Here is a 26,857-nt window from a genome sequence, read left to right on the forward strand (position 1 = left end):
CCCCTCGGTTCCCAAGGTTAACCCAACTAATGCCTTGGGAGGCGTACTACCACTGCTGACTGTACTAGGGGGTGCAGGTGCCTTAGGGGCTGCAGTGGCAGGAGTTTGCCCTCCTTTCTTGGTGCACTCACTAAACCAGTGAGTCTTACTTTAACAGTATTGGCACCACCTTTTTGACTGGCCTTCTTGAGTCTTCTTCTTCTGTGAAGCCTGACCCCCACCCTCTTTAGTTTGTTGGGGACCTGTCGAAGACTTCTGGTCATTTTGTTCGTTCTTGTTACTACCCTTTTGGTCTGCTTTCTTCTGACCACCCTGGTTCTGAGTCTGGTTCTGCTTGACCCTTGTTCTGACCCATCTGTCTGCCTTCTTTCCCAATTCTTGGGGAGAGGTCAGATCCGAGTCGACAAGGTGCTGATGCAACAATTGGTTCTGACAGTTGTTTAAAATCTGTTCTCTCATGATAAGATTGTACAATCCTGTGTAATCAGAAACCTTGCTACCCAGCAACCAGCCCTCCAAAGCCTTAGTGGCACAATCGACAAAGTCAGTCCAATCCTGAGACTGAATTTTCTGGGTGTCCCTGAACAGCACCCGGTACTGCTCGGTGGTTAAGCCGAACCCATCAATCAGTGTATTCTTCAGGACTTGGTAGTTGTTCGCATCCTCAGCTCTAGTAGTGAGGAGCTTGTCTCGTCCTTTACCCTCAAAGGAGAGCCACAGTATAGCTGCCCACTGACTTTGGGGGACGCACTGGACAGTGCAGGCCCTCTCCAAAGCAGTTATCCACTTGTGGATGTCGTCCCCTTGTTTAAAGGGGGGCACTATTTTACTCAGGTGTCTAGTATCTATACCCCTGTCTTTTTCTCTAATGAGAATGCTGCCACCAGTGGGATCTAACCCACTTAATTTCTGCTCTCGGGCTAAGGCAAGCCTTTCTTTGGCGAGGGCAAGTTCTTCCCGCTCGATCCTCAGATTGACTTCCCTCATCTTCGCTTCATGCTCCCTTCTCCGAGGGGACGTCATTCCTCTCTGAGAAGATGCCTGAGAGACATGTGTACGAACAGATCTGTTAGAGCCTCTGGAGAGAGACCTAGCTCGTCCGTTCCCAATGTTAGGCCTGCTTGAGCGTGGGGCCGGGGCTCCCCCGGTTCCATTCTCATGCCTGCTTAGTTGGTCCTCGTAAGCCTGCCGACTACCACTGGACCTTTGTTTGCCTCGTCTCCTGATAACTCCTCCTCGTCTTCCTCCTCTGTATGGAGGTCGAGGTCCGGGTCACCAAGGGTTCCCTCTAAGGGAGGCATGTTCCCATCAGCATTCGGGGGACCTGTGTTAGAGGACCTCCTAGCATCGTACGTCTCTAAGAGACCTATCAGAAATGCGATGGTAGGGTTAGAACCCTCGTTTAGCTTCCTGGAGGCACACAGTTGTCTCATCTCCTTGAAGCTAAGAGCTGCATATCGTGACACGACCTGTGGAGGGTCACTGACCACTAAGGGAGTCTCTGCAGACTCTCCGTGGACCGACATGCTTTCTAGTGAGGTGTAAGTGATGCACCTACCTACACTATTTGTTTACCTACTGATCCCTTGCTAAGAGTTGTAGTCAGGGTGTGCTAAGCCCTGTTACACTACAACAGCTGGTTCAGTAGAACTCAGAGTATTCTAAGTTAAGTTATATGTACCTGGGTACTTATGTGATCTTTCACTTTGATATTCTTAGGATACGTGTGTGGTAACCAACAGCAAGCTCAAATCCCAACCGCTGCTCACCAATGTGAGAAGTTGGCCTGATATGTAGTGCTCACTATTCTAGTGATCACTGTGTATCATTCCAAACGACCCTTATTGATGATTGGTTGTAAGTCAACCTTATAGACCAGCTATCCTAGTAGCGTGGATACGAGCAGTCTTTAGGCTAAACTCTAGAGAGCGTGTTAAGCCAGCTGTTTACCATCACATATACCCCTTGAACACCAAGTGAAAGGACACCACACAAGCTGTTATGAAAATAAAGGATATTTATTTATAACAAGACTACCCTGGCTCTGTATGAGTCAGGGAGCTAAGCACACTACAAAACTCTTATGAAAATACTTCTGGTTGCACAATTTACACAAGTGCCCGGAGGGCACGAAACCATATACACTGCAAGTGGAATGGGAAAGGTTAGATAGTTTAAAGTCACTGATTCCGGAGGAATCCGATCAGTGGGACTAAACGAAAAAGGAACTGGACACTTGTAGAGTGAACCTACGATGGAGCATCGAGATGCTCGAGTTACCTAGCCCAGAGGCTGCGGCTGCGTGGGGTTCAGCAAGATGTCGGGAGTCCTCGTTGTAGTCTCAGGAGCCTGAAAGAAGAAGTTGCTGGCAGGCGACCAGTGTCGATGTTCAGAGAGATCCAAGCCTGGATCGGTGATGAAGGAAACCTGAAAGCAGAGGGGACTCAGTTCTCAACCGCTAGCCAGCGATCGTGTGGGTACCAGGACGGTATTGGCTGAAGTCACCTCGACCAGGTGAGTGGATGACGTCGGACTCGGCTGTTCCTTGGACCAGGAGGCGCGGCGGCGACCCGGAGGGAGGGCGAGCTGTCCCACGAAGGTGTCTGCTGTCGATGATGCTGGGCCCAAGAATGGGACAGCAGGTCTTGGCAGTGGCAAACCCACACGGTGGAGTCAAGATGGCGTCTGGAGTGGACCAGGAGGGTCCGGGGTACTCCTCTGTTGAAGGGGAGCAAGAGCCAGTCTGTAGCAACCAGACCAGTGATGAAAGTCTGTCGGGGTGCGTCGTGAAGAGGGCCACAAGCCGGTTGGCGAGTGGTCGGACAACGCGGTGAGCAGCAAGGAGCAGAAGGGCCCCCACGCAGATCTCGTGGATGCTGGGGAGGCAGACTTCGGTGCTGGAGCTGCTCAGGGTTAGGGCTTCTCAAACCCTAGGTGCACTCACTCGAGGGTCCCTCGGTGGGCGTGCTAGATAAGCGTCGTGCAGGTTCTGAAGATGGCCGGCCCCGCAGGTCTCGTCACACCTACGAATCTCAGCTGAGCCGATGATGTAGGTAGAGGTCAGAGATGGCAGGGAACCCGGGTCTCGTCGAGCTGGGCAGTCTTGATCCGTGGGAGAGACGTGCAGCAAACCGCAAGCGCTTAGGTGGTGCCTGCTGGTGCAGGGTGGCTACTCCTTAGCCACAAGGGAGAGTCTTCAGAAATAGTCAAGAGTTCCTTTCGTGGAAAGTAGTTCAAGATTCAGAATTATCCAATTTGGGAAGGGGACCCGCTCCCACCTTTATTCTAGGAAAAAGGGGCTGGCCCGTGACTAGGTCCTACCTATGGGTGGGACCAGGAGGGGGGTGGTTTCACCCCTATCCTTTGTCCGGCTTCGCCCCAGCTCAGGGGCTGGTGTGCCCCCGAAACTGGTTTGAGCTGGGCTATGCACAGTGAGCACCGGGGTGCCACTTGCAATCACCTTCCTTTCAGCCCTGCCTACCTGGGATACACAAACCCTGTCTGGGATGGTGCTAACACCGCCCTCGACAGGAAACCCTTTGTCCAAGCTCCCCTCGCTGGAAGGTCTCCCAGCAGCAGGAGGTCAGACTTGTGTCTGGTGGCAGCATCCATTTTGTGATGCTGAGGCTTGAGTCAACTTTAACCGGGGTTCAAGGTTACTTCCATGTCGTGTCCCTCTAGAAGGGTGGAATGCTAACCCCGTCGCCAGAACTGTCGAGGGGTTCGTATTCCAATTCGTATGACACCTTACTCGACACGTTTGGGTGATGCGATGCCAAAGTTAGCAAATAACCGCCAGGATTATAATGCACTTTAAGGTAGTTGGCCCGCGTCACCATGGAACGGCTATTAGGATTTGGTTCCGCAAGCCGTCGACGGGCTCAGCTCGCGCCAGAGCACCATCTCACATGATTCCCAGCACTCTGCCTTCAGGATTGATAAGGCCTGCCATAGGAGTGACTGACAGGAATCCATGCGTCCATTTTAGGGTTAGGTATAGGAATACTACACCTACAGCAACGGGTGATTACACCACCTTGCCCCAGCTGTCGTGCAGCCAGTTGTGTCAGATTTGGGCGGCCATCCAGGGGTGGCACAATACATGCTACAGCCCCTGGTAGGCCCTGGGTACACCGATGCCCTGGATACCTGTGGTATGCTGATACAGGGACTGATAAGGCGGCCCAGTTCCAATTAGTGGATGCACCTAATGTACATGTGTTAATTTCGAGAGAGAACAGCTAGGCTGTGGGTCTGATTGGCAGGCCCGCAGCCGGGGAAAGTCGTAAACCAATGAAGCAAAAGCAAAAAAATCTGGGTGATCATAGGATTGCAGACCCTACTCTCCTACAGGCAGGATGCGCCCAGTTTTGATTTTCGGTTTCAGCATCTACTCCATTACAGATCAGCCAGGGTTAGATGCTTTAAGCTCGACTGTTTTCAGATTTTTAAAGTTCTTTTGACAACTTCAGTGAAATTGCCAATAAAAATGTTCCACATCACCATAGCTTACACTTGCAGTTTGGCTTATGGGTTTGACTTAACTATTAGGTATTCAACTGTTTACATTTCCAATGCTACTTAGAGTTACACGTCAGTTTGTGAAAATTTGTTAAAACTAGCTGCCATTTGACTGGAGTGAACTATGGAAGGTCTCCTAACCTAATGACATGTGTACCTCTAAACAGGACATTGTAATTGGTTCTAAGAACCGACTGCATACTCAAATGAATGAAGACTATCATTAAGATTGATACCATCAATACATCACAAATCCTTAGCACCTTTAATTTAAAAGAGATTGACCAAGTAGATTCCCAATTTCTGCCCCAGAACTCAGACTAGTATCAGGAGTTTCTACAGCAATTTCTTCTGCAATGAACTCTACATGACAAATTTCTTCTTCTAGTTTTTTCAAATCTATTGTCAAGATAGGGCAGTGGCTTGTTGTCATCTTTCTGTGTATGAAATGAATCTTCAAAAGAGCCATGTCCACCACTGAAAGCCATGGCTTTAATAGTCATAGCAGTGCATATATAAAAACACATTTTCGTCTTCAGTCTGACAAGACAATTTGTAGTGATTTATTTCACTCGGGGACAGATTTACTAAAATCTCATGCAATGTAGCAAAGCAGGCAAAAACGCTGCGCTGCGTTGTGCGAGAAGAGAGCATGAGAGCGCAATATTTACAGAAAAATGGCACTCTCCTCCTTGCTCTCTAACACCGGCGCTGTAATTAGCTGCTGCGCGCCACACAAACACCTTTGCACCATAGTGCAAGGGTGCCTGCGTAAGTCTAGCATAGGTTTTGTACTGGAAGGTGAGCCTTACAGTAAAAAATACTATGCTCAATCTAACTTTAAACCGTTTCACACTTTTTTTGTGTGCTGTACAGCGCAGCACACATACAAAGTCAGAAAAAGAAGGACAAATGAAAGCATTTCTCCTTCACAGCACCTACTTGAAATGGGCTTATTGTCTGATGCTAAACCCTGTCTACTTTTTTAAGTAAATAGGGCTTAGCGTCAGAAAGCTTTAGTGGTTTCATGGGAACACCATGCACCGCCCATGGTACACCCCCCTTAGTGCTAAGTAATGTAAAGCAGCGTTATGCATTGTTTTGCATTACTTTCAAGTGATTTTCCAGTGCTAAACAAGTTTAGCAATGGAAAGTAAACCAGCCCCTGCAAACAAACTGCTTCCACAATATTTTGACGTGTGTAAGTGTCTATTCGTTTTTAAAATGCCCGTTTTTTAATGATATTCTAAAGCAAAGTACTGAATTTCAGGGAAATATATCTTTTCTTAGATGAAACTGAGCCCAAGTTAAAGTTTTGCCAAATCATTTTGCGATTCTCCATGTAAGGTGGAACCACCAGTTTGGTAACATACTACATAGGATCGCATTTACAATAAGAAAGCATCTTTATACCAAAGCTGTACAATTTTTGCATTAAAGTTTTGTCTGAGGGAATCTCTTTCCAAACAGCTTTAATTTGTGTTTTCTTCAGACTTTGTAATATAGTAAGCAACCGAAGTGGAGATGACAGGTACAAACTGCAGACCTATTTTTGAATTCCAAATAGATATAATTATGGTGTAAGTGTCATTTATGAGCTCTGATGCTTCAGTACTTGTATTGTATTAAGTGTTTATGGTGACTTACTATTGGGGTGGACTGCAGATATACAACTCCTCATCTTGCCTTTTGAACACACAGGCCTGGGAAAACAAAGTGCATCTGTATCTGTTTTACTTCTGTATCTGACTGAAACTGCAGCACTTTTGTCTGAGATCTTTGTTGTGAGAGTCACAGGTAACATATAGTTCAATGAACTACAATATGTGACTAATATGTGTCTTCACCTAATTTTGGTGCTCCTTTTAAGCAAAGTAATATAGGAGCACCTTTTGTCTCAGACACTTTCCTCTAGGAGTAATATTCAACTCCTAGTGGAAGTTTTTACTTCCTGCAAATTAGTGGAGGGGTGGCTTCTAACCTGTTTTCATACTACATCAAACATTTGCTGGATCAAATGAACATAGTTAATTTAGTGTCTTCAAATCAATATCAGCACTTTTTACATTAGGAAAAGTAATGAAGGCCATATCATGCATCCTCTGTAGAAACACCAAGTGGGGCCACTTAAAGTGTGCAACATGCACATTAGCTCAGAATGACAGCAAAACGAGGTTATAGTTCTATGTTGGTATGCGATCAAATTGGTAACGTTACATTCTAAAATTTCTGGAAAAACTCTGCAATAGGAAAACAAATTTTTCTTGCTGCGAAAAAGCAAAAAAAGAATTCTTTTCAGGTGGCTCTATTTGCTCTACTTGGAACTCTATGCTTTGTAGGATTCAACTTGCTTCACACATTCGAACAAACAACCTCCTAGACACTCTCCAATCAGTTTTCCGCCAGGGTCACAGTACAGAAACTGTGATCCTCCAAACAGTTGATGACTCCCACAGAATCCTCGACTCTAGTAACTCTTGCCTCCTAGTCCTCCTGGACTTGTCTGCTGCATTCGACACTGTCAGCCATCTAGACCTCCTTCACACTCTTGAACAACGCATGGGTTATTAAAGCACAGTCCTCAACTGGTTCTCCTCATACCTAACCAACAGTTCCTAAATTGTGAAAATGGGCAACTCGATCTCAAGACCAGGCAGTGTACATCAAAGAGTCCCTCAAGGCTTGATCCTCTCCCCAACCCTCTTTAACCTCTACCTAGAACCACTATGTGTGATTCTCAGAAACTCTGGGATTCTCTTCCAACTCTACAACGACAACACTCAAATATACATGAAAATCTCATCCCCTGAAGATGTGGCCATCCTTTCAATCACGCTCCTAAAGATTCAAAACTAAATGTCTAACCACCATCTAAAACTCAACCCAACTAAAACTGAATTTCTCTTGATATTTCCTCTGAAAGCAAAAACCATAGTACGGGAATGTTTGGCTAACTTTCCTGTCCTAGATGGCTGTTGTTCCATTGTCCAAAGTGCTAGATCACTTGGTATCACCCTTGACAATAATCTCAATCTTCACAGACACATCACAGCCATGGTCAAAAGCACACAGCACCAACTACTTTCAGCTTAGGGGCATCAGACAATTGATCCCAGAAAAGACCTCAAAACAGTGGTACAGTGTATCATTCTCTCCGGACTAGACTATGGAATTCCCTTCTCTCAGGCATTCCCAAAGCTCACCTAGGACCACTGAGAGCAACACTACATGCAGCAGCTTGATTCGATTTAGGTCTAAAAGAATTTGACCACATTTCCCCTGCCCTGCTAACCCTCCAATGGCTTCCCATTGAAGCGCGGGCCCAATTAAAAACCGCCTGTATTACCCACAGAGCGCTGCACTCCTCTTCACTCTCCTATCTAAACGAGACACTGAAAATATCTGGAGCGAATAGTGGTTCCAGAAATGCCCAATCCCTGCTCCTGGAACCTACCACCTTCAGTCACGAATAGTACATGTGCCATTCATTCTCTGGTAACGCCACAAGAATCGGGAACTCCTTACTTCCCTCCCTCCGCATAACCACCTTCCTTGTCACCTCCAAAAAGGATCTCAAGCTCCGCCTATTTGACAGACACCTTGGTTAATCAACCCCAACCAAACAAAAGAACTCTCTTCACCAGGATACAAACTACCTTCAGTATGTGACTACCACCATCTTAATCGATGCTTGAACTGTGTACGATCTCTAACCAATCCACTGCAATTGTCCTGGCCGCATCTACTGATGCAAATGTCTGAATGTAAATATTATAACTGTAACTCGCTGTACTCTTGTTATCCTGCTACTCTTGTAAAGAACTCTGATGCCTTCGAGCCCTGTTCACGCTATATAAAATTGCAAAAAATAACTAAATAAATAAAATAAAATAAAATGAAATATGCTTTATGTGCCCAAACATGGCTCCTTTACTGACATACAAAATTCAACTGACACAAGTCTATGTCATACAAACACTGTTCATTGTCTGAACTTTACATGACCTTAAAACTGTTCGCAATAGTTGAAGTGTTTTTTAAAGTGTACATTATTATAGACTAGGCCTGATCTTACAATAGTAAAGTAAGTAATTCCTTTTTAATGAATAACGTTCTGGCATTGTTTATGACAAACAGCAATTGAAATATTTCATACAACTTTAAATATTTATGTGATGATTTTTCATTCTGCTGTTAATCACTGGGTGCGAAGGCATTGTAATTCTCACCAAACTAACAGACATGTTTTTATCAAATGTGTACATCACCTGGGTGTGTATCAGAGAAAGAAATGCAATCACGTTTTACAGATGAGAGGATGTGGCTCAGCAGCCAGAGCTGCTGACTCGGAAGCTGGGGATCCAGGTTTGAGTATCGCCATCGGCACAACCTCCTGTGATACCGGGCAAATCACTTAATCTTCCCTGTGGTTATGGATAGCACCTGGATACCCTCACAGGTGATAAACTGTGCTATATAAATCTACAAACTCTAAGGGGTTGATTATGATGGCGTAACAATCGTCACCGCCGTGCCGGTGGTGGTGACCGTCACACCATCATAACCTGATTTACCCACCGCCAGATTACAATGGCGGTGGGTAACGCAGCAGACGGAAAGTCCGTCTGCCACTTTTCCGCTGGTCGGCAACCGTTGCGATTGCCGGCGGGGTGGGGATGGGGCACATATATGGTGGCGGTGCCTAGCAGGCACCGCCATCCATATTAAGATGTGTGGTTTTTCAGGCCTTTCCCTGGCGCCATGGAAAGGCTGGCAGAGATTCGCTATGGGGGCCCTTTGCGGGCCCCCAGGGGTGTGGGGGGCTGCACTTGGGGGGTACCTACGGTACCCCCCTAGATTGCCATGCACAAGGTGGCAGGCACCGCGTGGTGCCTGCCACGTTGTGCATGGCAATGCACCACTTGACATCTTACCATTGCGGCGGGTGCTGCTGGCTGCAGCGCCCGCCGCAATGTTAGAATGCCAGATGCGTCCGCCGCAGTGGCAGTCGCATCATAATTGGGTGGCGGGACCGCTGCATGGCAGGCGGGCGGTACCGTTACCGCTAGGGTGGCGGGCAGACTAAAGTCCGCCCGCCATCCTAATCACCCCCTAAATGTTAGCATGTCAATATTTCAGCAACTGCTACTTATGAGTATCTACTGGGGTGGAAACAACATAGTTTTTGTAATAAGAATTGCAATGCCACTTGACATCAGCATTCCATAAACTGCTCTATTTGCTTCCCCACACATCTGTTGCACTATTCAACATTTTGGTGAAGGTCTGTGCCGGGCTTTCGCGCTGACCGCCAACTGTGAGGCAGTGAGGCTGAGAGGAACGACGCTGAAGGCGCTGTCTTGCGCCCCGTGGCTTCCAGCTGTTAGCTCCCCGGCTCCCAACTCTGACTGAGGGGCTGTGCTGCGCCCGGGATTCACGGCATTCGGCCAACAGAGAGCTCACGGAGACAGACGACCCTCTGATCGGGGACCAGCATGTGGAGGAACTGCTCCGGGAGCAGTATTGTGTGCAAGGCTAGGACGGTGTGCGCGAACAAAGTGACGAGTGGTGAGGACTCCTCCGGCAGCAACAGGGCAGAAACTGCGAGCACCAGAGAGATACATGAGCCCAAGGCTACACGGCTGCACGGTAGGAGAGCGCGGCCGCTCCGAGGCTGGGCTAGCTCAGATACTAGGCTTGCCCGGCTTGTTTCGAATGCTAAGGAGGGGCGCGTGAACAACGCCCGGACAGAAGGGCGTGCAACTTGCAGGCGGGAGAGGTTGGACTGCCTGCCTGCCTGGGGCCACTGGGGAGCTTGCGCCTGCTACAAGCCCGGAGTTCGATCTTCCGGAGGGATCCGCCAGGGAAGGTGTCAAGCATGTCCTGAGTTCCCTGAGTGTCCCGATTGCTACACGGAGCAAGTGCTGCGAGCACACAGCGAAGCTGCTGCACAGTGGGTTGTGTGCAGGGGCAACGACTAGCACATTGGTAGATGCCTCCCTGGGGGTGTTCAGGGGGCAGGGACATTCCCCCCAGGTGGAAGAATTGACTGAACTCCTATTCCCGCCTCGTAGGGGGGGGAATACCCGCCACGCCTGAGTGTGAAGAGAATTTGAAGGGAGCAATCCAGTAACCGTGGCATCTGGTCTGGAAGGTGCAGATCTTTGAGAGCAGATCAAAGAGCAGCAACCAGAAGCAGCAGCAGCAACTGACAGCGAGCAGGCAGCTAATAGGGAGCTAATAGGGAGCAGCCACCAGAAGCAGGAGTAGGGAAAAGGAAAGAGAGTGCGGTCACCCTTAAGGTTGAGTGCGAAGTGCGTGCCCAGTGAGTGTGCGGAGCGGCTCAGCTAGGCTGGGTGCAGCTTGCAGGTCAGCAGCGTGCCCTGCTCTCATCCTCATTCCTCCTGCATTCCAGATTGTTTGCACCACTTGTGTCTCCTACGCTGCTTACACGGCCAGTTTCAAAGGCCTAAGACAGAACTTACCTGGACACAGCTAAGGATGCGATCAGGGAAGCAGAGGGGGATAGCCCCACAAAAGAAATAGAAGCATAGAGCTACGCATGAGACATTGACTGCAGATACAGATCGGATTCTTGACCTGTCGCCAAGCGTATCTGGAAGCACTACAGCCAACACCCTCCATCCACTCTCACAGGAAGCTGTATCCGTTGGCTATAAATCATCTGGTATACAACCAAAAATAACATCTAAATTTGCCTTTCTGAAAGACACAGGGTCAGCCGTCTTCTCTAGCAATATGAGAATCAAGGGCTTACCTGTTCCTTCGAGCCCCACTGTGACCATCTGCAAGGGCAGCCCTGGCGGGAACATCGAGTTCGGCAAGCTGCAAAACAACACAGACACCAGCAATCTTGAGGAGCCAGATACATCCCACGGGGGAGGAGAGCCTAACACTACCATGTTGGGCAGTCTTGGGGTCCCACCTGCTGCCCCGGCCGAAGGGTGTATCCAAACCATGACTACATTAATTCACTCAGTGATAATGAACAACTTCCCAGCCACTACCACAGCCATTCCCCATGCCAGCCCAGACCACATGTCCGAGCTCACCAATTCACCAATAAAGCTCGGCATACAGGGCCGTATCAGCGTTATGACAGAAGGGGGAGTGGAAATTTCTGCAAACACACCATACGTACCGCAAGCGCATTCATCACAATGTGGGGACGGTGGGAGAGAGCTTGCCCAGCGCTCACCCCAGGAGCTGGGCCGGATTATGCCTTTGCCATATGTGGAGGATGCTTGCACCATGGACAGAGATCTCTCCTTTTTACAATCAAAAGAATGGGAAAACATGCTTTTATCATATGGTAGAGACGCTCCCAATCACCCTACGCCCTCACCGGTCCCTAATGAGGGGAAGGAGGAGGAATTCAAACAAGAGGCGGCAGGGCCACAGCTTTGGACATCTTACAAAGGTCAGCCGATGCCATGACATACCAAGCCAATAAAATGAATATAGAAATCAGCCTTTTGAACGCACTGGCGGTGTACGTCGCTAACAAAGATGACAAAATCACAAATCTAAATAACCTGATTAGACGGGCTCAAGCAGATGCCGACTCCCTGCGACAAGGCTGCGACTGCTCACCAATAATTAGTAAACTAAGTACGCTCCCAGAGATGATGGCAAAGCTGGTGGTGGACTTAAAAAAAATTACAATTGCAAAAGCCCCCCCCCCATGTAAAAGAGATGGTGGCACAAGCCCTGCCAACAAACTCAGGGGAAAGGGGGGGCCGAGGCCAGGGACACGTCATCGCCATCAGAAACACCGGCCACAAGCAACGAAATGACAGACCAACAAAAATCCCCAACTGCGGGTAAAGCAGAGTAAATTTCATCACCTCTATTAGATCAGGACACGGAGGATTTCAACTGCAAGGGGAAAAGGCAAATAAAGCGAAAGGGCCGTAATAAGGTCTGCCGTATCATGCAGGACTCGAGTCTTTACCCACTGTTTAACACCCACACACGAGCAGCCTTAACCGGGCATAACGATTCAAAAACAACAGATGAGGTAGCTAAGGAATCAGTGAACCCAATAACCTCATCTGGCAACGCCAAAAAGCAGCAAATTGTCTCTCCATCCCTTAAGGAGGAGAAGGCAGCTGCCGGGGTAGACTCTGAGCCCACGGGAAAAAGGGGAAAAATAGGGCCAACTGTTAACATCCAACTGGCACTCCCGGACCCCACGTCTTCGCCTTGGGCAGAGGGCCTAAAGCGCACCAGGCATACAGACTTGTCAGTCAGCACCAAATCACCTAACCAGACCCAAGCCAGCAGCCGGCATAAAGAACACTTGGGTAATTTCTTTACACCCAATCAGGGCAAGGGCAGCGAGGCGCAAATCGGCCGTGGTGCACCCCAAAAGAGCCCTAGAATATCAAACAGGTTAACTCCTCCACCAGTGCAAAAGGCAATTAAGGAGGCAGCCCACGGACCTTCCGCAGGAACCGTCTTAATGCACTGTATGCTGGGGTCAGAACCACTGCTCAGGCCACCTGGGCAGGGACCTTCGTACAGGGAACTGAGAAAAAGAAATCTCACCAATGGCGATCCAGAGACCACTTACACTGCAACCAATCATGGAAGTCTTCAGACCACTAGGCCATCTCATGGAACTACAACTTCACTCTATTCTATCCAGAGTACAAGTCTAAGGGCAGCTGTGACATACTAAACCGTGGGAACATCATGAAATTAATAGAAGCCATAGACCTGTTAACAAATTCACATCACAAGACATCACCTCCATAGAATTTATTGCACCAGGTCAGGGTCAAACAAACTAAGTTACCAAGGTCACCTGGCGCTCTGCGGAGGAATGGAACAAAATCTTGAGGCACACGGAAATCTTCAAGCAGTGGGGCATCTCCAAAATCCCTGGCAGGGAACCTGGCTACCCACATGTTCTTCAGAACATCTGGGTCACGGAGCACCCATGCGCAGGACCAAAACCGGTCTATTCGGTCCCGAGGAGTGCCAGGGGTAAAACCCCCTCCTCTAACTCAAAAGAAAAAAAAGCAAACGAGGGTCAGCACACACAAAACACGGGACTGGAACAGGCATACACCTGGTCATGGATGGCAGGGTCACTAAACTCAACCAGACTGCTACGTTGACAAAATACCAGTCAAAAGGCTCAATAAGATTGCCCACTAAGGATTTCCTCTTGCAATATAAACGGGCTAGCAAACAAACTGGGGGATGATGCCACGATCTCCTACCTACGGTCATTTGAGATCATCCTGTTACAAGTGACATGGCTTGTGCAGCCACAGCACTTGAAAAGGTTTAAAATTCACCATACTCCAGCAAAGAAAATGAAATCCCTGGGACGAGGTAGTGGAGGTCTAGCCATCTACATATCAGCTGACAGCGCAATTACTTCATGGGATCTTGTAAGTTCCTCCCAGGCTCTCCAGTCAGTGGGAATCCCACTAAGAACCCACAAAGGTCAGCCCAGGACCATAATTTTATTGAATGTGTATATCCATCCCAACTCAGCAACCAGGCTAACCCTTTCTGACGAGGTGACAGCAACAGTACTAAAAATGAGATCTGGGATCCCGAACGCAGACATCATACTATCAGGGGACTTTAACATGTGGCTGATGTCCGACTTACAAAAGAACGAGGTAACTAAATCACAGGAAAGCGACTGGGCCATACCACCGCAGGATCGTCCCGGATGGTGCAAGGAGGACCCAAAGGGCCGCGCCCTCCAAGGCAACTTGGAACATCTCGGCCTCAGAGCCCAACAAGCCGCCTGGTCTCTCATTTCTATAAAAAACTGGCGCATCTCTGATCGATTACTCTTTTGTTAGCCGTTCCCTTTTGAATCACGTCTCTGGCTCTGGGCTTGGCAACAGATTAGAAAGTGACCCTAGCCCTCAAGAAAAACTTCTCAGCATCAGGTTGGTGCAACATGTTCAGGTAGAGGCACAAGCTTTCGAAAGCTTTACGATCAACTTAAAATGTATTAAGTGTTCAGTTAATAATCTCCAGCTCGTAGCAATGGAGGCAAAACACATGATTGAGAACATCAGCAGGATAACTGAAGACCCAACTGCAATTTGGACAAGCTTCACAAGGAATTTGATAGCCAGGCATGCAAATCCGATAAAGTATACAAAAGCGATCGGGCCCCAACAGCCGACTCCCTGGGACCCTGTGATACGATCGGCGAAACGCAGCATGACCCGGCTATGGCTGGAACTTGAAAGGAAGCCAATGGACCCATTAATAATAACCAAACTGAGAGATGCCTGAAGTCACTTGAAGGCTGTTAAAAGGGAACAAGGAAGGGCTCATTGGAAATCCTTTTGGGCCAAACTATACCACGACATAAGGACGAACAACCCTGCGAGGTTTTGGCAGAGAGGGGGCAGTCTTTCTAAAGTTGCCTCATCAAATATACTGGAATCTGAGTGGAAACTCTTCCTGTATAGTCATTTTAATGACCCACAAGACTATATCCCTAATCAGGCCACTGGTACAGAGGGCAACAAAGCTCCGGAGGCTCAACCTTGGACGGAGGGGAACTCGCCTCTAGAGCGTTTCCACAAAGCGCCAATAACCGAAGAGAGTTTTTACAAAGCGCCAATAACCGAAAAGCAAATTGATAGTTACAACCGAGTTAACAGCATAGTGTACAGTACAGTCCCGGAGGATCAAATCCAAAAGCAGATCACAAAGGGACGGAAAGATGGGGCCCCAGGACCAGGAGGCATCCCTCCAGCTCTGTTTAAGGAGGATCCAGCTTTCTGGGCTCCTAAGCTAGCTCCACTCTACACTACCATCCTAAAAAGGAACATCATTCCACCCTCATGGCAAGGATCGATCCTCGTCCAAATCTTCAAAGGTGGAGAGAAAAAATCTCCAGGAAACTATTGGTTGGTAGCCCTAATCGACAATGAAGCGGAGTATTTCGCAGGGACATTGCTCAATTTACTTTGGGCATGGGCCGAGGTACGCTCAATAATCCCACCAAACCAAACTAGATTTACAAGCAACACCGGCACTATGGTAATTCTTATGGCACTTTCTTGTTTAATTGACCAGGCAGAGACCAGCACCAGACTGTTTTACATGGGGTTTATCGACTACAAATTGGCGTTTGACAAGGTCAACAGGTCAAAGCTATGGCAGAAGCTCTCCTTACTGAACATTCCAAATGGATTACTGAAGCCGTGCAGCTTTTGCATCAGGACACATGGGTCAGGATCAAGACTGATGATGGATCCAGACTGTCATGACCAATTTGGACAATGCAAGGCCTCAAGCAAGGGTGCGTCTTGGCACCCACACTTTTTAACTTATTTTTATCGGATCTCCCTGTAGCCCTGAATGCAGTCAACTTGCACGCACCCAAACTAGGCAGTCTGCATTTGTCAAATTTATTGTATGCTGATGATGTGGTTCTCTTAAGCCACACAAAGATAGGTCTACAAAGGCTTAGGGATGCAACTGCTGCTTACTCAAATAAGAATGGGCTTCAGATAAAGAATAAGAAAACCAAAACCCTGGCGGTTCGCCCGGGAAGGCCCAAGAAGCTGTCATGGGTCTTAAACTCGGAAAGCATTGTGGAAACCAATTGCTACAAGTATTTAGGAGTCTTTTTCAATAACAACGGAAGATACAAAAGTCATTTGGGCAAGCAAAAAAAGAAAGAAACAGCGCTAGCAATCGCACTTAGCTCCATCCACAAGAAATGACTTGGCCCAATATTCGCTCCAACACTTCAGGTGGCCCAGTGTTGGACTTGGCCCTTTTTGCAGGGTCATCCCTGAACTATTTGCCTTCCTCCTGTATTTTTTCTGACCTGTTGTTGGCTGCTTTATGACACTGGACACTTTACCACTGCTGATCAGTGCTAACGTGCATATGCACTCTATTGTAAATTTATGTATGGATTAGTGGCTCCATGATTGGATTATATGATTTACTGGTCAGACCCTAGTACAGTGCACCATGGGTGCCCAGGGCTTGTAAATCAAATGCTGCTAGTGGGCCTGCAACACTGGTTGTGCCACCCACAGAAGCAGCTTGTAAAGTGTGTCGCAGGCCTGCCATTGCAGGGCCTGTGTGTGGTCTGTGACTGCCATTCTGACTGGGAAAGTGCACCCACTTACCAGTCCCTAAACCTTCCCTTTTCTTCATATCAGGCACCCCTATGGTAGGCCCAAGGGCAGGGTGGATTGTAAGTATAAGGTAGGACATGCCCTGGTGTGTGTGGCATGTCCTAATAGCGAATAACAGCCATTTTCGATTTTCACTATTGCAAGGCTACCTGTTCCCCATAGGCCAGAATGGGCAGTTTAATTATAACACCCTATAATCCTAACTGACCCAGGGAACATGGTAGAAATTTGAGTTTAGTATGCCTCAACTCACAATGATAAAATACATCTTTTAGTGAAGTTGGTTTTAACATTCTGTGTTTGAAAATATCACTTTTAGAAAGTAGGTATTTTCTTGCCTAACTATCCAAGCCTGCCTCTGCTAGGTTGTGTATTCCTTGTCTGGTGTTTGAGTGACAGGGGCTGGGAGATTCCAGGAGACAGGGTGAGTCAGCACAAGGCTGAAGAGACCCATCTACATGTAGAGTGGTGGGGGGAGTCAGCACCTGGGTCTGAATAGGGCTGTGCCTGCCCTCCACACTGCTGGCTCCCCCTCCTGTGGTGCGTCTGATGGCCCTGGCCCACACTGTCAAAGGATAGAAGGAGTCCTGTAAACAAAGTGCTCAAAGACTGACCAGAACTGGTTTGAACTAGGCAAAGGCCTCTCTGCCTTCAGAGAACAAAGAGAATACGAGTATAAATACTGGGGCCCAGCCCCTAAGACTTTAGATCACTTTTGGGAAACAAGAAGAAACCTATGCTGAGGAGAGGACCTAGAAGAAACTGAGAAAGAGGCTATCCCTAGCTGAATGCTGTTTGAGGATTGGCCTGCAGTGGTTACCTGATTGCCAAAGAAAGGAGAAATGACTTTGTGCTACTTTTATCAACTTGTAAGGAGATCTCCAAGGGCTCGAACTAGAGCTTGCCTCCTGCTGAAGTCTCAGGGACAACAGACTTCACCCACCAGCTTTTCCCTGCCTTCCCTTGCTGGGAATTGAAGTGCCTGCTGTTGAGCTGGGCCTTTTGAGAGACTGCGTGTCGCTGGGAGCTGGAAGCGCTACTCAAGACAAAGTAGCGTGTCGCCGTCGCAGCAGACGCTGTCGCATCACCGGAGAAGCGTGCCGCTGGTGCCCCTGTCGCCATTGCATCACCCGAAGCGGCTTGCATCACCGGAGAAGAGTGTCGCAGCAGACGTCGTCGCATAACCGGAGAAGCGTATAACTGCCGCAGCCGCTGTCGTCGCACCGCTGAGGAAGCGTGCCGCCGCTGCCGCTGTTGCATTGCATCACCGAGGCACTCCAAATCCCTGGAAAAGAGTGTCGCATCGCCAGAGAAGAGTGTCGCAGGGCCTGCTGAGGCTCAAGAAGATTCACCGAGTCGCCGCACGGCCGTCGGGCGGGCACGTATCACCCCTTTGTTGTTGCAACATCAAGAAGACGCCATCTTTGTTTCATTGCACAGGATCTTCATCGCATCACGGCGTTGCTAGCCGCATCACCACGGAAGCGCAGTAAGAAACCAACGCATCACCTCCCCACGCCGAGAAGAACCAACGCATCCCTTACGCATCAGTAGGGAACCGACATATCACCGTTCTTGCGTGTAAGGAACCGACGCATCACCTTCCCTGCACCACTTTAGTGTATAGCGGTACGCATCCTAAGGTATATTGAACTCAAAGTGTTGCATTTTCCATCTTAAGAGAACTAAGCTATTTCTACCAATTTTAAAGTACAGAATTCTGGATTTTTGTTGTTTGTGGTCTTGTGTTAAGTCTATAGAAAAGATACTTATTTTTAATATAAAACCTGTGTGGTGTCCATCTGTAGTGTTGTCACTGGATTACTGTATGTGTTCACAAATGCTTTACACACTTCCTCTGAGATAAGCCTGTCTGTTCGTGCCAAGCTACCAAGGCGGCGTGCAGGGGTTATTTTAGGAGTGTACCCCCTTCCCTGAATAGACTTAAGGGCCCCTATTTGGTCAAAGGTACCTACCTCTGCCAACTAGAGACCCCCAGATCTAAAACCCAGGCAAAAGTCATTCCAACTCTAACATACGGAGGCGAGGCACTTAAAGGACTGGATTGTGGCCAACTAGATAAAATCGTTGCAAACATTTTTAGAACTGTTTTCCAGCTACCGTCACACACTTCACCGGCACAAATCAGGCTGGAACTGGGCATCTGCAAACAATCAATGGGCAGAATGATGACTTTTCTACTGAGCTGCCACAAGCTGAGGTCGTCAAAGGAGGGCAGTCTAGTGCAACATTTATGGACCAACCTGAACACAAAACGATGGCTAGCGGGGTACCGCTATTTGTTCAGCGGGCTTAACACCCTCAGCCTGAGCGAAGTCTGGGACCTTCATGTAAGCCAAAACGAGTTCAAGAGGCTAGCAAAAATAAGTGCGAAAAAGCTCTCCTCAGCAGAAGACAGGGCAAGCCTCGCAGCTAGAAGCCATGGTTGGATGACCCTCAAGACATATGATCAGCTGAAATCTCAGAGCTATTTAACTTTCTCCTTCAGCGCACGTACCAAGCTCCGCTTTTTAAAACTAAGAATGGGGGTGATCCAATTGACTTGCCATCTTCCCAAATGGAAAAGAGACCGTGCCCTGGAATCCTGTCGGCTTTGCAGCCATCATAGGGAAGACTTAATGCATGTACTGTGCCTGTGTCCTAACCTCTTGAAGGAAAGAAGGGCTCTTCTACGGAGGGGCTGGAATGACAAGGAGGTTAGATCGTGCAGAGCTGCAGTGTGGGCCTATTTTGATCCCCGGAGCACCAACCTAAATTGCGCACTGGTGAGGTTTATGGACCGCGCAGCAAAAAAACTAGAGGAGGGGTACCGCTTACCGTTACCTCGGCCGGAGATTTAGAACCCTGGCTCACCGCAACAGCCGTTGAACAACTCTTTTTGCGGGGCAGCCAGGCACATGAATAACTGTCGGCAATACCAAATCAAAATGACTATCGGAAGGGGAATGGCGCATAGGTTGGTTAAATGTGGGACTTAAAAGCTACTTCAACCAGGATTACAATTGCCCATTAAGGGAACACAATTATAGGATTCATGGGCAGTGCACTTTCAAGAGAGTTTTACAATTGGGATGTTGGGTGCTTTTAACTACAGGAACCGGGGTTCTTTTTAGCGAATTTAATAAGTGCTATATTTTTACTTTTTGTATTTTGCAAAGGTTTTATCAAATCAAGCAATAAAGTTTTTACGGATGTTGGACTATTAAACATTACATAACAACAGCTCTTGAACTGGTCAAACAAGTTTTGCCGAAAAATCGATACATTTTGTAAAAATGTTAACTAGGTAATTTCTGCATACCTTTGAGCCCATGGAATGATCTCAGTCTAAATGGCAATAACAGATTTGATATGCTGATCATTTTCATAAAGAAGAGGTTTTACAGTGTTTCTAGAAAATATCTGCAAATGTACTGAATGCTTTCTTATACTCCTTCACATGGCCACATAAATCCAACAATCCTTTCAAGGGCTAACCTGCTGCGTAAATTTATTGATTTCCTTTGGTCTGTAGATTGCTTTGGTTTTTTTTTCAGACCTGGCCATCCTCTTCGCCTCAATGGATAATGAATAAATAGATTTGCTTTGCGCAATGATGATGCATCTGAAGATCACAGAGTGAAAATGTAAATGTTACAACTGAAGTATCCCTTTCTATTATTTTATCACATTTCCCTTGGAGGAAAATCTTACCTTTACTTCCCCCTATACTTACTTTATTTGGAACCAGACTAACACTTCACAGGTCCTCCTGATTTATAGATTTGTGGTTCTTGGCAAGGAACCACAGAATCGTGTATCTTTTTCGGGAAATTCAGTTCACTGTAAGGGTCCCCTTTTCCTCTTACTGCTGATACAAGTGAAGCATTTGATGTAGGGTTACAGAGCAGGAAATCATTAATGCTATCACCTTCTAAGGTTGCTTCAGAAGAACATATTGCATAGTGTTTTCAGAATTCTGTGGCCAAGGCTAAATATAGCCCTTTTATAGACTGCTTTCCGAACCCCTGGGGGAAATGCCCCTGCCACTGGGGGTGTTGTGTGTATCACCTTCCTCCATGACCACCCAAGGAAATAATTTTCCTGAACAATGTCTGTGGTGTACATGCAGATAACATGCAACATCATAAAATGGCAAATGGAACAAATGTTCAGCTCAATAGATCACTCACACTGGATTTCCAATCCTGAACGTGAGACGTCAGCTGACATCTGGCCATTTAAGTGTAGTTTCTCTGTACATTCATTTTTTCAAAGTGCAGAAAAAGCACTGAAAAAATGTACATGAAATCTGCAAAACCACTCAGCAGACTGTTGAGCTCTGTGTACATACTACATTTGGCGCAATGCCTTCAAGCAGATTGTTTCCATAGCTCTTCCCAAGTTCCCCAGGGGTGTTAAAATGGAGAAATTACGTTTTAGTGCCCCCATATAACTATCCCCGATATCATTCTGCATGAAATTTTCAGGCATCAAACAAAAGTGAACAATTATTTTGTCAAGTTTTGTGATGATTCATCAAAACAGGGCTAAAGATATTAGCAAAACATAATGTACTTTTCCTACGAAACAGACAAGTCACCACCTCTGTGTGACACATACTTAAAAACAAACACAAACACTAAACCAGTGGTTCTCAACCTTTTGACTTCTGTGGAACACCACTTAATCATTACTGGAATCTGGGGAACCCACTGAAATATAATGGAAATCCAGGGGACCCCCTCAACTGAGACATAACTGGAAGTGTGGGACTTTGGGCTAAGCAAATTGGATGATTTGATCTTCAAAGCAATACACAAGAAAACAGAAACAAGCACTCATCGAATAAATGCACAAATGGTTAAATATTTTATTTGATTCACAAATAGAAAAAAACAAAATTTAATTTTAATGGGGAGGGTGGGACCTTTCTAAATTCCATTGATTCCACACATCGTCCATTCTTCATTCTCTTTGATGCACTTGCAATGGTCCCACAAATTGCCAACTTAATTGTTAGCCTCCAGTTTCAAATTCCTTTACATTACAGAATGTTTTAAAGTTTTCAATTTTACATTTTGCTTCGTAGACCCCCTGAGTGAGTGTCACAGACCCACAAGGATCTGCGGACCACAGGCTAAGAACCACTGTCCTAAATCATTATGTAGCCAACTTGAGGTTTATCACTGCATATTTGGTGTTCAAATTCCAGGCATTCCAATAAAAGATTAAATATATATGAAATACTCACTGATGAACCAATGGCTTGCTGTTCAATGAGTTCAGTGGAGCAGGGGGCACTTCTTGACATATGGCAATCAAAGTTGGGTGTGGGATCTAACACAAAGTGTTTCTTCTTATTCAAAGCAGGATGAACTTTTTTCACCTTTCCAAACAGGACCTGAGCAAAACACAAAGGTAGAAATTATTAAACTTTGAGAAATACAATTGATGATTTCTAAAACAATGTATAAAGAACAAGGCACAACACAAATAAGCCAATTTGAGATTAGCTCAAGATCTACTCAAATACAAGAAAATAAAGTAAGCCAAATATGCTCTGGTTTTAAATCCAATCCACATAGATTACTAGTTTACGTTCACTGTATAAAGAAGGTAACTCCTCAGATGGCACATTCATGCGCATTAAACAAGGTAGGCAATCAAATAAAGCTGTGTTTAGTACTGCTTCAAGTTCATTATGATTAGGGGCAGGGTTTATGGGTCATTTCTGGATGTATTTCTCCATATTCATCTTTAAGCACACTTGGGCCTTGATGTATCAAAGGATGTTTCCCATTATGTGGCCACTGATCCATAAAGACCTTGATGAGTATTTATTTATTCTTCTGTTTTATCCTGTGAAAAATATGAGTAGCAACTAGTCCAACAGAGTTGTTAACGTTTGCTTCTTTGACTTTTATCTTTCACTGTTTTATTGTCAACCTCACTCGCATTAACCTCTTCATCATCTCCAACCAAACTGCTACCAGTAACCAGAAGTGGGCGAGCCACTGAAAGCTCAAGCCAGGCTGGAGTCTAAAGCATGTCTCTGGCTCAGCCCGAGGTCCTGTTGGAACCTCTAGTCCATAACAAGCTGAGCTTTCAAGTGGATTCTTCCTGTCACGTTGCCTAAACCCATGATGTGGGGTTACGGCCAGAGATGCAGACTTTGGAACTGGAGAACCAGGTTCAAATTTTGGCATCAGCTCAACATCCTGTGATTCTGGACAAATCAAGAAAACTCCCCGTGCCTAAAACAAATGAACGGGACCTTGTGTAATGTAACTGGTGCTCATGTACAGTGCTCCAATACCTTTGGGTTAAGTTTTCCCTATATAAAAACTGCAGAAAATGCACAGAGAGGTAAAAACAAAGCATTAACATAAAACAGAAAAACAAATAGATGCCCATTTAGTAGCTGATTTCTACAAAGTGAAACCAGAAAACCTGGATAAATGGTGGCTTTCCCTCTTGAACTGTGTGATCTAAGGCAAATATCTAATTTCACCAAAACTCTATTTTCTTCATTATCCCGTATGAAAGCAGTTTTCAAATATGTGAGTTCAGAATACCAGTTGTACAAAACTCTATTGTGTTTAATTTAATAGACTATAATGTTCCTTTATAATAATCTAGGCCACAAATAAGGTTTGCTTAACAAATGTCTTGTCTCTTAATTCACTAACGGTTCATGTTTAAATACTATCACTTTTAATAAGTATTTCTCAGTGCAGCGCTATAACGGGATGTATTAATGTCAAATGCTTCAACTTGTTAAAAAATACACTTTATGAATATATTTCACGTGATGATTGTTGATTGATTTGCATAGCAAGCATTTTCAGGGCTCGCCTTGTGCATGGGCTCTAAGAGCTGAGCCAAACCCTTAGCTCAGCTCTGGCTAGCCTCTCCTTGTTAATTTGTTGGCTCGTCCACCACCACCAGTAATGCTAAGTTTTGTTGTACAAAAGCTGTTCTGCTTACGATTAAAGGAATTTCTTTTCTGATAGTTGCCACTTGATTTCAGCCTCCTCTACTTTGTCATTAGCTTGAGGGTCACTAGTTTTCCCTTCAGCTTCCCTGACTACTTTCTATACTCCATCCGATTTACTAGATTTTTGTAATCCAATATATTCTTTTAATCTGGAAAATGATCTCTCTTCTTTGGTTTATCTTTTTCATCCTGCTCAAGCTTTTTATTTGGAATTTGAAGCCCAAATGTTTTGTACTTTTCATAAAGGTCCACTTTTAAAGATCTGCCCAGAAATCATAGAAGCGTCTTTTCTCAGAGCTCAACCATAGCAACAGCATCTTCTATTTTCTCCATATCAATAAATTCCAGTGTTCTCATTCTCATCAATATGTAGACTTTTACTTTTCCAAACAGAGTTTGCAGGTTTCAGAACCAAGTTGTCAGAATACACTAACTGAGGCAAATTGCATACATAAATAACTCTGCTAAGTTCTTTTTTATTTTTTCTTTAGTATCAACATGCCATGGCAAATTCATCATTAAATAATACACTGAGACTTTCATAATATCTTAACAAATCAGCAATAAAAGATATAATATAATTTCATAATGCAAATCCTAAAGAATAGAAGCAGAGCCAAAAAGAAGAAAAAGCGGTAAAAAAAGAGACAAAAGAAAGATAGCAGAAGAAAGAAGACCAAAGAAGAGCATTTCCCTGCTTCTCCGCTAGGTTGTCTTATCCTATTTTACTCTATCCATCTAGTAATAGGAGCCCAGATTTTTTGCCCCAATTCTCGTCTCCTGCGTCCTCTTAACCAATATACTGAAGATTCAATATTGTATATAGCGAATATCCTAGACCGCCAGTTGATGAGTGGGAGAATCAGGGCTTATCCACTGGGAAGTAATACATAATCGCACAATAGCCATGGCAATAAATACACATCCGATCTCAAATCTTGTCCGAGCATTACCCTCCATATTACATTTTATACCCAAAATTATTAAATCTGCTGTCATTAAAACCGGAATACCTAACAACATATTCAGAAAGGATTCAACGTCCTGTAAAAACATTGCTAAGCTAGGACATGCATAGAATTTGTGTATGGTATCAGCAGCCTGTGTCCCACAACTGCTACATGAACCACTGCGTAAACTCCCCGATTTAGATACCTTTGCAGGAGCATAGTATAAATCAAAAACAGACATATAGTGTTGGGTCCTCAGACTTCCTGTTACTGAAATCTGATTAGATAATTCCAGTGAACCCTCTATACCTATTCCTTCCTTCCCGAACGTTCTCTCCCACTTACTATTCTGGCTATTTAAATTAATCGGGAAGTGCTTCCAGTAACATTTGATAGATTTTCCCAATCCGAGATCTACTTCATATTGTTTCCACCAGACCTATTTTTCCCAGATTTGCATTTGGCCCTTGCATATTTCTACCCAAAAAGCTCTGAATCTGCAAGTACTTAAAGAAATCTCTTCTGCAGAGCCCGAACTTCTCTTGTAAAAGCATAAATGAAGCTATTTGACCTTCACTACAAACATCCCCCAGAACATTAATTCCAACATTCCTCCATCTAAAAGTAGTTCTTGGAAAATTGGTGGTAGAAGGCCACAAGCCGAGAATGGAGTATATGCAGTTATATTTGAAATCTTCAATCTACGTCGTATTTGTCTCCATATTGAATAGGCTGCATGAATTATTTTAAATCTAGTCTTTTTGTAGTAGCTGGGTTCTAATATCCTGACTAAGCATTGCCTAGCATCGTCCCCCAGTGCTATTTCATATATGGTTGGTCTAGCTACCATGTTGCTGAAGTGCTGCCCAATGATAGAGGAGGAGACTGGGTACAGCCCATCCCCCCCAATCTTGGAAGTATCATCCATTTGGCAGCTCTTCTTGATCTATGATACCCCCATAGAAATCTAAAGCATACCCTTTCTGCCTTTTCTAAGCAAGATGCAGAGAACTCCAGAGGTATGGTCCTGAACAGATATAAACATTTTGGAAAGATCGACATTTTAATAACGTTACTTCGTCCATGTAATGATAGATGTAAGTGATCTAACCTCTCCAATGTCTTATTGACAGTTTCGATCATTGGCATATTATTTAATACCGGTATATGGTCTACTGCTGCTGTGATCTTAACCCCCAGATATGTTGTTTCAGAAACAATTGCGAGATCTACAGGGCATAGGGTATCAGAGTGCAGAACCTGGGTCTTATCAATATTTAATTTATACCCTGAGACGGTCCCAAATTGTTCTGCCAAAGCCTTCACTGCTGGGAGAGCTGATCTTAAATCACTAGTAGGTATTGCGATGTCATCAGCATACGCCAATGATGTATACTCCGTATTGTTAACCTTCACTGATTATATATTCATGTTCGCGTCTAATTTATTGGGGAAAGGATCAATGTATAAAGAAAATAACAAAAGAGAGCAAGGGCACCCCTGCCTAGCGCCTCTGCTTATACCCAAAGATTTAGATTCTTGTCCCGCTATACGAATCCGAACTTCAGGTGATATATAAAGTGCCTGTACTGCTTGAATAAATTCAGTACATAGCCCCTTCCATGGCAGGACAGACCACAAAAACCACCAAGAGACCCTGTCGAACGCTTTCTCTGTGTCCAACAGGATCAACCCGAGCGGTGACTTCGTGGCCTGAGCCCAGTCAAGAAGGGCGATGACACGCCTGACGTGATCTGTCGTATCCCTACCTGGGATAAACCCATGTTTGTGGATAGAGACCAAAGGAGTGATGATCTTACCTAGCCTAGAGGCTATTATTTTTTAATAGATCTTACTAGCAGCACTAATAAGCGACAGGGGTCTATATGATGATGGGTTAAGTTCGGGTTTGTCTTTTTTAGGTCTATCGAGATCTACTGTCGTCGGTTCCTGTTCGGAAGGGGGACAGGAGATGTCCAAGCACGTCTCTTTTGCTCGCGTTAGCACAAGAGATAGCAGATGTGCACCTATGGAGGACAGGAGATGTGCACGCGTATGGCACTGCTTCCCACATACCATCAACACTGATCACGTCGCTTCGGTTTAATGAGCTTAGATTCCTCCAAGAAGTGTTTGTAGCTCAATGCATGGCGGCTGCAGCAAAATTCAAGTTCAACAAGAGAGTAGTTTGTCCACAATTCTTTCATATTTCAATAGTT

At 45.7% G+C, this 26,857-nt stretch overlaps 1 protein-coding gene across 1 annotated transcript in view; it reads right to left on the reverse strand.

The window, feature by feature from the left end:
* TEX15 (testis expressed 15, meiosis and synapsis associated) overlaps positions 1–26,857 on the reverse strand; it is a 1,045,473-nt gene that overhangs the window by 466,306 nt on the left and 552,310 nt on the right. Inside the window, exon 5 of the mRNA XM_085640942.1 lies at positions 21,943–22,092. Coding sequence (XP_085497068.1) covers positions 21,943–22,092 — 150 coding nt within the window. The remainder of the gene's footprint in view (positions 1–21,942; positions 22,093–26,857) is intronic.

The sequence above is a fragment of the Triturus cristatus genome, chromosome 2_2 (genome assembly GCF_964204655.1).
Source record: "Triturus cristatus chromosome 2_2, aTriCri1.1, whole genome shotgun sequence".
NCBI classification, from domain to species: Eukaryota; Metazoa; Chordata; class Amphibia; order Caudata; family Salamandridae; genus Triturus; species Triturus cristatus.